This window comes from Pelmatolapia mariae, linkage group LG15 (assembly GCF_036321145.2).
Source record: "Pelmatolapia mariae isolate MD_Pm_ZW linkage group LG15, Pm_UMD_F_2, whole genome shotgun sequence".
Taxonomy (NCBI): Eukaryota; Metazoa; Chordata; class Actinopteri; order Cichliformes; family Cichlidae; genus Pelmatolapia; species Pelmatolapia mariae.
In genome coordinates, this window is record NC_086240.1 from 34,263,564 (window position 1) to 34,277,958 (window position 14,395).

Here is a 14,395-nt window from a genome sequence, read left to right on the forward strand (position 1 = left end):
TTCAGCACTCCGCCTCGTGGACAGCAGCGCACCATGACGCCGCGCGCGCCGCTCTGAAGCGCGTGCTTTCCTTCCTCACAGTCCCCGCAGACGAGCTCTACGCTGTTCTCCGAATCTGTTTGTCGCTCAGAAGTCGCTTTTTTTTAAAAAAATAGACAAAAACAAAACAAAAAAAAAAATCGAGCGAGCACGTAAAAGTAGAAAATGGAGTGCACCACGCTGAGCAGAGAGGGAGCGGGGCTCGCCAAGCCGCCCAAACACCTGTGGCGGCAGCCCAGGACTCACATACGCATCAAACAGCGCTTCAACTCGGACACCGAGCGCTACCTGTGCCGCAACCGGACCCTGGAGAAGCTCCGTCCCGGACTGAGGAAACCTCGGATGTCCTGGCCCTCCTCGCTGAAACGGTAACCGTCTTTAATCTCCCGAGTTACTAAAGTAAAAGCAGGTGAATTGTTTTCCACCGCTTCGGGGATGAGAGTCAATTTGAAAAGCCCAAAAGTTCAAAACACCCACTGGAGCGTTACTTTGACTAATTACACGATGAAATAACGGCGTGACGATAGTTTTAATTGTCAGGTTCAGAAGAACTCGCAAACCAAAGCTCTCTGAAAGTCGATTAAGTTCGACGAGCTGTGTAGCTAAAGTGAAAAACTTGTCATAATCTTTACACTTAAAAGTGTTAGGTTTGACAGCTCCCTGTTTATGTAGCTGAGCAGAGGAGTGGAGCGGTGATGGCTGGTGTTAGTGTCTGAGAGATGATGTTAGGCCATCAGTCTTTGCTGCCTGTTGCAGTCATGGGTGGTGGGGCTGGGGGTTAGGGGGAGGCTTCCCCCCCCCCTCCCCCAGTGTTGTTTCCCACCAAAACCTTTAATGCTGCTGACACAAATGGGTGAAGCACAGAGACCCTGAAGCACACAGTGCAAACATATTAAATGGTTTTAGATTGTATGCAACACCGGGGCCCTGAAAACTCCCTTTAACATCTGAAAAGGTTGATTCTGTTCATTTGGATGTTTTCAGTGGGAGAAACGTTTCATCCAGGTGACTTCTGCAGGTTTCCCCAAACTTATAAACAGTACATTTGCACAATAACTGAACCTAGCCCACTGAATGAACAATGGGCTGAGAGGTCAGTTCCTTGATCATCCCTGTAATGTCATTATAGATAATGTTTCATTCACATGTAGAAAATATAAGAGCTGTGAATCAGTAATGGACCTGCAACAGTGTCTGTGTTGTTGAAGAGCTTTTTCTTTTTTCTATAGTGACTTGTTGAAAACCTGCATAAATTGTATCCTTGCAAAAATTTCAGAGATAAGGCTCATATGACTTTAGTTTCAGGCTGTTTCTGACCTGTTACGCATTTCCTTGTACGTAGGAGGGTTTCAGAGGTGATTGCTGGGGTCTTTGATGCTGTATCCTCAGAAAACATGAAATTCTGCTCTTTATTACAAGTTCATAAAAACATGTAACATGCAATTTTTAAATAATTTTCTCCCTTGATTGCTCATCTTAATCTGATTCTTAAAAATCAAACATAAAGCCTTTTGATCATGCCATGAGAGGCGTTTTGGATTATTCAGCCCACGAATAACCCCCTGTGACTGAGTGGGTGTCTCCTGCACAGGCTGCCTACCTGTTATTCGAGCTTGACTTTGTGTTCTGCACCTTTCACTTTTTAGGAATGATGGAGGAGGGAGGATGTAGTTAACGGTGCAGTCTGTAAACCTGCTCAGTCAGGCTGGGAAAAGGTTCTGACTTCCTCTCCCTACTTGTTTGCACCCAGAGATTGCCAGGCATGAGATTGATGGCTGGTGTTTGTGCCTCACCCTTATTTGTGTGATTTTACTGTATTGAGTTTGAAAAGACCCTCAAGGATGTGCTTTTAACTCAAGGAGAAGAAATGAAAAAGCACTAAACTTGAGAGCCTTGTAAATTGCATTTTATTTTAAACGAGTTTTGAAAAACTCATTTTTTGTTCATTACTATTTCATTTTCTCTGTCGAGATTTAATGCCACGATAGTTTAGACCCCGGCTCAGTGTCTTTGCATTGCTAATAAGACTGTAGGGAAACATTGGCGTGTTTATGTAACACGCACTGACCCTCGGTTTTCGGTATTTCCTATAGGAAAGAAAAAGCTGAATTATAAAGTTCATAAAATATTTCGGTGATTGGATGCAGCAGAGCTGAACAGGCATGAAAACCACTGTCAGTACAGCTCCATTCCCCAGATGCTGTCAACAAGCAATGCGGCAGCTCGTCTCGCCTCAGAGCTTTCTCACACTACACTGAAGTGCTTTATTTTTGTCCCCTGGTAGTGCACCAAGAGAATAAGAAGAAGATAATCACCAACAAACAATTGTTTCTGTAACAAGATAGAAAAAAGCCAGAGTAAGATGTGTATGGCATGTGCTGACAATATAGACTATGTATAAAGACGGCAGTAGCAACAACTGGTTTGTGGACTTGGGTTTTTGAAGTCTCGACTTTAGAGCTTCTTGTTTTCTGAAAGCAGAAGTAACAAGAGGGTGGAGTGCTAACTTGGTTGTACCCTTTGTTTGGCACTAATATCTGCCAAATAGTCAATTTTCAAGTATCAAAACTGAAGTATTGAGTCACTGGATAGTCTGAACCGTACAGCAAGCCATATTCATTTAACACCAACAATACAAATACGCTGAGAGGCTCAGTTCAGCCGTGCCGAAAATTCAAAAAGGTAAGTATGTATGCCCCCATCTGCATGCATGCTTATTGCAATATTTGGTCGGCGTGTTGACATAATGTAGCTGTTACGCCCCTAGTAGCTGAACTGAGATTAATTCAGTGTTTAACATGCCTTGGGGTAATACTGGGAAATTTCTCCTGCACTTGCAATAATTTCAAACAGACAGTAAACACCTGCCTGGCTCATTATTATATTCTCGTTTCCCTTTTTCATCTCTCATTATCATCTAAACATTTCTCAACAGCTCCTGGCAATAATCATTAATGATTCAATTTGTTCCAACAGGTCATTTTTCCTTTTCTGAGTAGAAGTGCATGCTCTGCACTTGTGTGCAGGTGTTGCTTTCAATTCTCAAATTTCATTTGCTTCCAGTTCAGTGATCTAATGCGAGTGTGCAGTGTCTCAGGTCACAGGTCACATGAAGGCAAGCAACCAAATTAGCATTAGCAAACATTACCATCTAAACTGTGAGATAGGGATGTCACCAGAACTGATGCTTACGGCACCATTCGATACAAAAATTCTGAAAACATAACATGTGTGTCTCTTTGCTTTTGGGGGTCTTCACAACCATAGCACCATATGTACTGAGTAGTAGTCTCTAAACAAAGCATGATACTCGACTACTAGCTAGTTTCAGCGGCTTCTTTGTTTAAAGTGGGTCACCACAGCGGGTTGCTCCACATTTGAGTTGGCAGGCTTTTTATGCAGAATGCTACTTGATACTAAAAACTACTGTCAGGTTAGATATTTGCAGGTTTGGAGGTTTGACACCAACAGTGTTGTCTTCACCTTCACCTCTAGCTGGCACACAACCTCATTGCTGCTGATAGGTAGCCACACAGACCCTCCCCTCACTAGTAGCTGAACATGTGAACAGCAACTCAGCAGAGTGAAGCATCTTAAGGACTGATATCCAAGTCTTTATGAGGAATTCAGGAGGAAGTAAAGCTCCTGTGTCAGCAGCATTGAATAGTTAATAAATGTTAACATCAGCTGTTTAACTATTAGCAGTTACCCACATTGACTGTTAAGTTACCATTAAGCTAGTGGGTAGAGGTTAATAGCAAAATGGTAACATTAATGTGGGAGCTAGGCAGCAAATGTGAGAGCAGCTAAACTGAACGTGATCTATTATGAATCGACGGACAGAAAAATAAGAAAGGCCACAAGCCAGACAGGATTTCTTTTGGGTCACAATCTGACATTAAAGTGAAGAAAAGATGACAAAGGTTCAATAAATACTCATTGTGAAGCAGACTGGAAATTCTTTTCTGACTGTTCTCAGTGAAGCCACACCAATTTGTAAGTGTCAGACCTCAGAGTACCTGAAAAACTAACCTGAAATGAAAAAAGACAATTATAGTAGAATATGTAAGAAGAAGGTAGTATGTGCGCAGACTGGCAACGATCTACTTTGGCAGGGATACCGTATGCCGTATGTGTTTGTGGAGGTTTCTGTGTATATGCGTGTGTCTGTGAAAACAAATTATAAATAGAAATGGATTGTCCAAGTTCACTGCACTGTAGAGTAGAGTCATGGCACAGCGGACTGGACAATGAAGCCTGCTGCCGTCTTACCCTCAAGCTCTTCCGTCACCCTCACTGTAGGCCTGCTGCTTTTACCGTATCCGTTAGTTCCTCATACGATCCTTCCAGTGTGAATGCTGGCTTCTCATCTCTCAATGATGATCGAGAAAATGCAAACAGTTCGAGGTGTAGGTAGGAGTAAGAGCAGTGAGTCAGCCCGCTCTATAGCCACCAACGACAACACCGCTGGCACTGCCTTTACCCTGCTCTGAGTACGTATTTCCTTTTTTCTTTTTTGTCCCAGAATGCCTCTGATTGTGGATCATTCTGGATGACTCAGATTATTTTTAAATATAAATCATCTACAACACACGTGGGCTAAAATTTTATGTAAGACCCAATATAAAACATAATGAGTTATGAAGCCACCTGTTTTGCAAATTTGAGTCTGCAGTTAAAAAAAAAAAAAAGTAAAACAATATTAATAAAAATCAGTCAGTAGACCAAACTTTTTGGTGACTCTCTCTATGCCAGAATCTCTCTGGAATCATGGCCACTACAGCTGTACCCACATATAATATTAATTGGATCTTTTTTCCATTAGGTGTAATAATGTGGAGCTTAATACTGTGCTAGCAGATCTCTCTTGTGGCACGAACAGCTCTTTCTTGGATTACTGTACTCAGTCAATGACAGATAAGAGTGTTCCTCTAACTATTTCTCTGCACCATAATTTTGCTTTTAAATACAGCCGACATCGGAGCACAGCTGTTATGCAACCGCTTCATTAGGTACACCTGTTCCACTGCTTGTAATAAGCAAATATCTAATCATCCAGTCATATGACAGTAATTCAGTGCGCTTAGGCATGTAGACATGGTCAAGAGCACCTGCTCGGGTTCAAACCAAGCATCGTCATGGAGGATTTAAATGACTTTGAACATGGCATGGTTGTCGGCGTTGAATGGGCGGGTCTCAGTATTTCAGAAATTGCTGATCTTCCTCGATCTTCCCACACTCTAGGGTTTACAGAGAATGGCCCAAAACGGAGATGTCAGACCTTGAAGCAGATGGGCTACAGTAGCAGAAGATCATGCTGCCTTGTTGCTGCAACATTTGGATGGTAGGGTCAGAGTTTGGAGTAAACAACATGAAAGCATCAATCCATCCCAGCTTGTATCAGTGGATCAGGCTACTGGTGGTGTTATGATGTGGCACACTTTGTATTTTGGATTTGGTGAAAGAGCAGAACATCACTGACGTATAGCCAAAAAATCAGCAGCAACTAAGTCAAAATCTTTCCCTGAGAAATCCGAGTTTCCAGCACCTTGTTGAATCTACGCTAGGAAGATTTAACCTCCTAGGACCTGGCGTCCACATATGTGGACATCACATTTTGGGTTGTCTAGACCAAATGATTACATTTTGCTCTACAAGGGCCTGTTAACCACTTACGAGGACATTATACTGCCACTGTTCTATCAAAATTTAAAACGAATGTCCTCATATGTGGATCTCATTTTTCTCAGAAACAAAAATCAGGTAAAAAAAACAAAAATAGAAAATCAGGTAATTCTTTGTTTTTACATTCATCAGGTCCCAATCAGCCCAAATAGTAAAGAGAAATTGAAAATGCATGCCATGAAAGAGTTCAGGTCTTCAGGCAATTTTCCTTTTGAAGGCAAAAGGGGGTCCAGCAGGATGATAACTCTGTTTGCCATCATTGTCCTTGGGAGGTTCAATAATTTTCTCTTTATTAATCAAAAGAACAAATGCCTTTCAAGTTTTTAGTCTTTTGGTGAAAGTGACAACTCTTTATCAAAACTGAAATTCACCTAATACTGTTAATAGGTGTAACTGGGGTCCTGCTGACTGGCTTACAAATGGCACAGAAAGACAGAGGCCAGATGGACACGACAGAGTGGATTGTTTGTCAGGCTGAAGGCCGCGCTTCAGGCTGAATTACAATGAATTAACAAATAGGGCTGCACTGTCTTCCTCGGGGGGTCTTCGGCAGCACAGTCCTGTTGATGCGAGTGTGTCAGCTCCCGGAGGGAAACGATTTTTGGGTTCGTGGCCACAGGATGTTCTCACGTCATTAGGTCTGCAGTGTGTTCATGCATTACCAGTGGCTCCACACTCCAGGCCATGAGTAGTGAGAAAAGAATCTGTGATCTGGAGAATTGGTCAACTTGAAACGGGAACGGGCTGCTTTGAAAGCACTTCTTCTGGGGTGATACTGAAAAATTACACTCGTTGCTATGGAGCCCTGCTTTCCAGTGATAATGGCATGAAGGGTTACCCACTAGGTTATCAGAGAGTAAGGGGTAGCTTCGCTGAACGTTATCTAACCAGTCTCATGTGGACAAAAGGCCCAAAGAGGACTGGCTCCATCACTACAGCGAAGATTAGTGAAAGCAATGTTGTCATGTTTCATACCTGCTGTTTGAGCTGACCTGCAGGTGCCACTTATTATGTGCATGTTGCATTAATCAACTTCCATTGCTTAATCGACACCATTTAACCACTGCTACCCCTGCAGGGGAGGATTTTCCAGTGAAATTAGAGGGTGCTGATGGGTCGGTGTTTTCACCATCTGATAACAGCTAATGTGTTGTCATTTCAAGGAAGGAAGCTGAAAAACCTTTGGGAATTTCAGTTTACTGAGCATTTCTCTGCTCTTTGATAATGAATCTACTCTAACAAAAGCTATGATGGGAAGCTAGTAACTGTGTCTCCTTTGGGCGAAGACGTGAATTCGTTAGTGCCTGATTTTTACAGAGTGTCAGTAAATGGTTAATTTATCAGTCAGTAGTGCTCGTGTTGATAGTCCAAGCAGCGTGGTGCTCCTTTTGGAGAGGCTTGGAAAAGATTTGTTATTGTAAAAGGTGAAGATGAGCGTTCAGTGGCAGGAACATCGATTCATTATCGCTGCAGTCTATTGAAAGGCTGACAGAGGCAAAGCGAAGCAGCCTGCATTTTTCCTCTACACTGTCAGCCAAACAATCAGAGTGGTCCATGGAGACACTGTTCAGTCTTTGAGTTTGTTTTTCACCAAATATGTTAGCCAATAACAATTAGGGTCAGGATGCTGGAGCCTTCTTTTAAACAAAAGAGCTAAAAAACTACGTCTAACATTTCTGTATTCTTTGGGTCTCCTGCTGTTATTTGGCTTCAGTAAAAGGCCTAGTCCAGCAGATAACTGAAACAATTTTCATAAGTGGATACGAGCAAAATCTGCGGGTTTGTCTTTTTGGAGCCAGTAATTAAAAAAAAAAAAATCCCATTAGCCACTTGAATTTTCAACATTTAAAATTCCAATATGGTCATTATTTTCATGAAACAGCTCCAGAATTAAATTGCAGAGATTTTACTCTTAAATTTTAAATGCTTTTGACTATAAGTACGTGAAATTAGTCACACAGAATAACTATGACACATATGTTACATGGTGCTCCAATGGTCCAGAGACAAAGAACTGTACAGCCATCCTTTTGATAACATGCATACAGCTAGGTTAGACATTCAAATTTCAATTCAGTGACTCTTGATGGACTCCTCTACCTTTGGTTCAGCTCTATCATGCTGGCACAAACGTTCATCAGTTTTAGTTGTGACTGGAATAAAGTTCCACTGCTGATAGCTCAATTACATACAGGTGACGTATATTTAACCAGGCACGGTTAGGCAACACGCAAAACACGCAAATGAAGACTGTGACATCGCATTTGTACGGGGGTGATGAAATGAACATAATATTTACAAAATTCAAAAGAACTGAGATTTAAAATAATCTTTTTTTAAAAGCTTATAGCTGTTTTTGACTTCTACGTGATGGGGCATACATGATTTCGCACTAAAATCATTCAAAAGGGTCGTCTAGGAAATAAAACAATATATGTATATATTTTCTTCCCGTTTTTGGCAGCCATCTTGAAAATTGCTAATAGGCTTTATTAAAAGATTAAGCATAACAGAGTATATGTACCAGTTTTGGCTCTTGGATCCACCCGTGAGTGATTTTCCTGTAATGCTTTCTCCTGCTCTAGCCACATTGAGTAGGAGTTGATTGAAATATTGAAGCAGTAATGGATTTTATGTCTTCCTCTTGCAAATATAGATTTTTGTTTTTAATAAAGCATGCAGGCCTTCTAAACCGACTCCTCTGACAAATGACTTAACCAGAGGCACTACTTTATGACACCTGTGACAGAGTTTGTCAGATGAATGATGTAAACTGACCGGAGCTGAAGTGGAGAAGGAGTTATGCAAGGGGGGAAAGCAAAATGAGCTAACAAATTCAGGCAGATATTGTCAGCAAATGTTTTTTCCTAATGTACCTAGTCATCGTTTGTGACATTCATTCGTTCATTGTTGGATCCATGTCAAAGTACAGTGCATTGTCTACCTAGTCATATATTTAATGCATTAATCCACTGCACAGAAGACCAACATTAAAAATGTATTTGAAAGGACACTGATGAATTAAAATGCCCTAAGAGGTGGAGGTGTACCTCCGCGCCTGCATTGCTTATTAAGTTTCTTTAAAAAGACTCAGAAGGTATAATGGATTTAATTTATGCTAGCTAGAGTAAAGCAAGGCAAAGGCCCCTCCTCTTGCTTTGTCTCTTATGAAAGAGCCTCACATTTAATTGTTTTACCAGCACAACAACCTGCAGCTCACAGAAAATCTGGCACATTTTCTGACATTTCAAAGTTGTCTCTGATTATGAAGACAAACAGTGGACACTGCTTCTGGTTTGCTTTTCAAATGTTTACGTATCTTGATTCCTGATTATCAGCTTTTATTTTATTCATTTATTTGCTTGGCTGCATTAATATGCTTTTAGCCACATTATATTTATATATTCATCCTTTGACCTAAGTCTTTTTGACCACGCATGGCTTCTTATGTCATAAACCGTAGATCTTCAAAACTGACATCATGATGGTGTGTTTAGTTTGAGAGCAGACACAGAAACATTCATTTTACCGTCTCCCTACAAGGTTTCCAGAAAAATGCTCAGTCACGTTCTCTTCCACAGGCACAGTTAGTATCTGTCAGAAATGGAGCCAGAACATAATCAGACTGCAGAGATGTTTTAAAAAATTGTGCCCACCATCGACTTAAAGCTGAACAATTTGCGCAATGTACTCTGTTTATTTGTGCATAAACATTAAAAAAATGAACACTGTAGACTGTGCACTGACTTTTTGCCATTTTGTTGTCTTGCTATCACAGTCGGGCTGTTAGGACAATGGGTAGACTCAAGTCAAGGCATAATTAAACTAGCAGCTAACTAAATCTAATTACATCCCAGGATGTCTGTTCACTTTCCAGTAATCTAACACTCATATCAAAGGGTGTGGTAGTTCGGGCCAGCATAGCAAACACACCGTTTTACTCTGGGAGATCAAACATGTCGATTTTGTTTCTTAAACTTTCTCTGATTTCATGGGAAACACAGTGCAAACCTTCATTTCTGCAGCTTCATCTCATGTAGATTTGATTCTGGCAGAACTGTTTGTCCTAAACTCAGATTTATAGCTGTGATGTGAAGGCACATCCATTTAACAAACGATTACTGCCGTCTTGCTTATGGTGCATTTGCTTACAGCTGGTGTCCGGACACATGCAGAGATGACAGTGCTTTCCCGTTTCCCAGTGAGTCGTGTCGCCTGTTTCAGAAACGGGTCAGGTGTTTCTCGGAAACCGCCGTTGCTGCCTTCTTCATGAACTTGTTTGTTAATTTTACACAGGATGTAATGTTTAATGGTGCTCTAATGCTTTCAAAGATAAGTTAATCGCTGTCATAATTTCCTGAAAAAGAAAATTAATAGTCTGAGTTGTGTTTTCATTTCAAGTGTCGAAAAATAAATTACCTTGAGGCTATACTTTGTAAAACTGTGGGTAAATATGACTCATACATTGTCAACAGATTGATTCACTGAAGCATGTGCGCTTATACAGACAATTAGGGTGGCTACATTTTATTTGATTAGGGAAATTAATAAATGCAAAGGAAAGGAAGCAAGGAAGCTTTTATTAAGTTACACAGAGAAAAGATAACATTTTCCAGGAAACCCTTATTTTCCACTGACAGAGTTTGTTTATTGTAAATTAAAAATTAATCAAACATGCAGATGAATTCATCACCTTCTCCATCTCAACCTACAGTTGGGTACAGAAAAGGATTAGAGTCACTCAAAATTTTCCTGACTTTTAAAGTCAGAGTTCTAACTTTGAGAATTCAGACTTTTTTTTTATCTTCATGACAACCCCAAAAATTTTCAGTGGCCTTAATCCTCATTTCTGAGAAAGGAGTCGAAATTATTTTTTATTTTCCCTGATCCTCTTTCTTACTCATGGTCCTGCTTTTAAAAATCTCATCTGAATTTGTAATTTTCTGCCATTTGATCAGACATTCTTTGTAAACCTGGTGACTTCACAATAAAACAACCACATAATGGCCTGACATTTTAGACAGGGAATAGAAATGAGTGTCAGGCATGACATTTACACATTTTATCCCTTGTCCTCGTCCTGCCAGAACATAAACAGCCCTGTCATTGTGGCATATGTGTGATGCAGCATAACATTGAAATAGCGCTTTTATTGAAGGCTCTATCTTAAAATAACGACTTACCCACGGTGGCTTGCTTCCCAGTCAGCCTGCAACAATTAATTATAATTGCCAGACAAACAGAAAGTGAAAAATTAAATGAGTCAACAGATGCTATCTGTAATGTGAAGAATCTCTTTTATTAGTTCTCCAGTGACAGAAGACGGATCCGCAAGACACAATCAGGTGGTGAAATCTTAGAGTCAGTGAGCTCTGTGACCTCACAGCAAGAAGGATACAGCACACATACTGTTTGTTTGCTGATTTCACATTAGAAGCATAACGCCAAGGACTATAAATATTTAGAAATATTATTTGAGTCCTTAAATGACATGGCAAGAAATGGAAGTTACTTTCTCATCGATGTTGATTGTAATTACTAAGAAAACCTAAAGGCTGTTTTTCCCTTTATCTGCAGTAGTGTGGGTTGTGAGGTGACCAAGCATTTCTAAGTAGCTGGCAATCACAGTCGAAAATAGGGTTTCTGATCCATCTGGCAGAAGAGCAGCGATAGCTCAGCGATTGAGCTCTTGAGATGAGTAAAGCGGCGCTCGTCTGTGTGCATACAGTGCCCGCTGATTCAGTCGTGGTACAGCAGGTCAGAGAAATGAATGCAGGAGCACTTGATAAACCTCAATGAATTACCGAACCATCCTCTCGAGCACAGACTTGTATCTTTGCCTTTGTACTGACCTCGAGCTGAAGCACGTCCTGTTTCATTTATTTTACCACCCTTGGTAGTGGTAGAGTAGAAGGAAAATTGCATGTCTCTGTTGTCGTTTTCATCTTTTATGCTATCAAAAAAAGAAACTGTCAGATGGCGCACACACCTGTGCCAACAGTTTCTAAACATGCTGTTATGTCACTGCATGACCATGCAACTTTTTTTGTTTTTACATTTAGGAGCCAATCTGTTATGCCAGTTTAATAGCTCAGGCTAATAACTCTCTCATACAGAGAGATTAGAAATGATGGTAACAGCTTCCAAAATAATGTGGTCCGTTATGACTTGCAACATTCCTCTCCCAAGAATTATTGGATGGGACTGAGACGATGATGCCACCATTTAATTAATGAGGAACTTCTTTCAAAACAAATCCTGCCATTTGATCTTCGCTTCACTTGAGATCAGCTGAAGGACAGTTTTTTCTCGAGTTCCCAATGCTGTATTGGGATGGCTTTATTTTGGATGCTGTGGCTTTGGATATCACACAATATGAAAAAATTAAGAAGGAAATCACATAAACCATTTGATTGGGAAATTATTTTATCCCTATGCAAAGTCTAGCCTTGTTTTTCCAGACTGTTCCCCACTAAAACAATCTGAAGTTGACGGTTTGAATCGTCACCCTACTATGTGGCCATGTTGCCACATAGTAATCACTGCCTCCACCAGCTTGTACGTGGAAACACTAAAGTGTTCCCAGGCCAGCCGAGAGATATTATCTCTCTAGTGTGCCCTGGGTCTGACCCTGGGCCTCCTCCTGATGGGACATGGCCGGAACACCTCACCCAGGAGTAATCCTAGTCAGATACCCGTACCACCTCAACTGGTTCCTTTCGATGTGGAGGAGCAGTGGCTCTACTCTGAGCCCCTCCCGAATGGCCAAACTCCTCACCCTGTCTATAAGGGAGAGGCCAACCATCCTTTGGAGGAAGCTCATTTGAGCCGCTTGTATCCGTGAACTAATAGGTGAGAGTAGGGATGTAAATCGACCGCTTTTACGCTCAGCTCTCTCTTCACCACGATTCGCAGAGGGGATCTGAACCTGAGCGGTGTTTTGAATTGAAAATTAAATACATATAAATAAACAATGATTTTGCAGCCCTCACACAGAGAGAAAACTATACAAAAGATGTTATAAAAAAATCGAGACTATCTGTATTGGGTTCTGTGACAGCGACATGTGTTACTGTGAGCTGTAGCAGCTGTATATTTAAATGAAGTTATTTTGGAGACACTTGCCACTTTGCCTTCTGCTTTCCTGTTAGCAGCTGTACCCTTCCTCTTTCACTCTTTGCCACTTCACACAGAAATAATCTGTCTAAATAATACATCTGTAATATCTGTAATTGTTTTAGTTTGACCGGTTATATGAGAAGCATGGACTACAGATCAGTTCTAGGAGCAAAACAGGAGGCGGTAAGCATAATGACTGTGATTCATCACAGCGATGCAGATCTGTTGGTGTGTTGAGTCAAGGGGAATCACTGTGCTGATTAGTCAGACAAAGCAGAACGGGATGATTTTCTTCTTCCTGTTTTAAGCTGTAAGGTTTGGGCTTCTGGCTGCAGACAGTAGTCCCCCTGCCACTCATAATGTTATGTTAATCATTTTTGTGTTATTGCCAAATTAACAGTGATGCATCCGTTTAATTGTCAGAAACTAAAGAGACCGTGGAGCAGACAATAAGTAGCCTCCAGCTCACGTCTGGTGTGCTCGGTTTTCTTTTTGTCCTGTAAAAATCAGATATGTAATAGAAAATATGAAGAAACAAAAGTTTCAGAGTTATGTCATTAGAAGTAAAACATGGAAAGGTTTAAAAAAAAAAAAAGTAAAACATTGTCAAATTGGTTAGCAATCTGTTCATTTCGGGTTATTGTCTGGCTATTGTACAGAAGCAATATGAAGCTGAAGACTTATTGCAATTATTAATTGGTTTTCCTAATCCAACTTAATGTCTCCTCCACAAGCGTCTGTGTTGTAGGAGGTCTGGGATATTTGCTTTGCGTAGCCAGCAATCAAACTCTTTGCCTCGGGAGATTTTTATTGTTTGATTAAAGTAATAATTTGTGTTTTCATTTATTGCAAACAGAATTAAAGCTGCATTGGAAGACGTGTGTTGAAATACACCCACATAAATGGCCTAAATCACAAGCTGTTAAAAAAGAAGGCTGGTTGAGGGGCTGTTGATCAGATGTTATTTAATTCTGGTGTGGCATAAGGAAATCTCTTTTATACACAGAAAGAAACTATGAAGCTGAAGAGCGCAAAACTACAAATAACATGCACTCTGTTATGTGTATACCTTGTCCTGACCCAGCCGCTGAGAGAATTACAAAGATGGCTGAGCTTTTTTGCAAGAAAGAAATTAATTAACACGTACATGCAGACTGTCTGTTAGTTCTAGGAGGGGGTCAGAAAACATCTCTCGCTGTCTTCTTGATTTATTGCCAACCAGTGATAGCAATATTGATAATATTTCACGTCAATAAAATTTCAGTCTTTTTTATGACCTTAATAATAATTGCCCTCCCATAAGCACAGCAGCAGTTGATCTTTAGCATGCTCACACTGATTGTAACCTGTGACCATCAGGTTAGGGTAGGTTTGTGATCAACTCTTTCATCTTATAGGATTTTTCTCAGTCGCAGGCTTCTTGAAGGGGTTTCTTTTCTCTTATTTACACTCTCAGGTTTTCAGAAGGAACACTGCGCACACACTTGACTGTAATCCCCATGACAGACTAACACTGTCAGACAGCTGAACAGCCGAACACACGGAGCCTGCA

The 14,395-nt window shown here is 40.8% G+C and overlaps 1 protein-coding gene across 1 annotated transcript in view; it reads left to right on the forward strand.

Annotated features, from left to right (window-relative positions):
- Nucleotides 1-204: 204 nt before the first annotated feature.
- Nucleotides 205-14,395, forward strand: part of LOC134642689 (3',5'-cyclic-AMP phosphodiesterase 4D-like) — a 76,319-nt gene continuing 62,128 nt past the window's right edge. The window contains exon 1 of the mRNA XM_063494626.1: nt 205-407. Within this exon, the coding sequence (XP_063350696.1) occupies nt 205-407 (203 nt within the window). The remainder of the gene's footprint in view (nt 408-14,395) is intronic.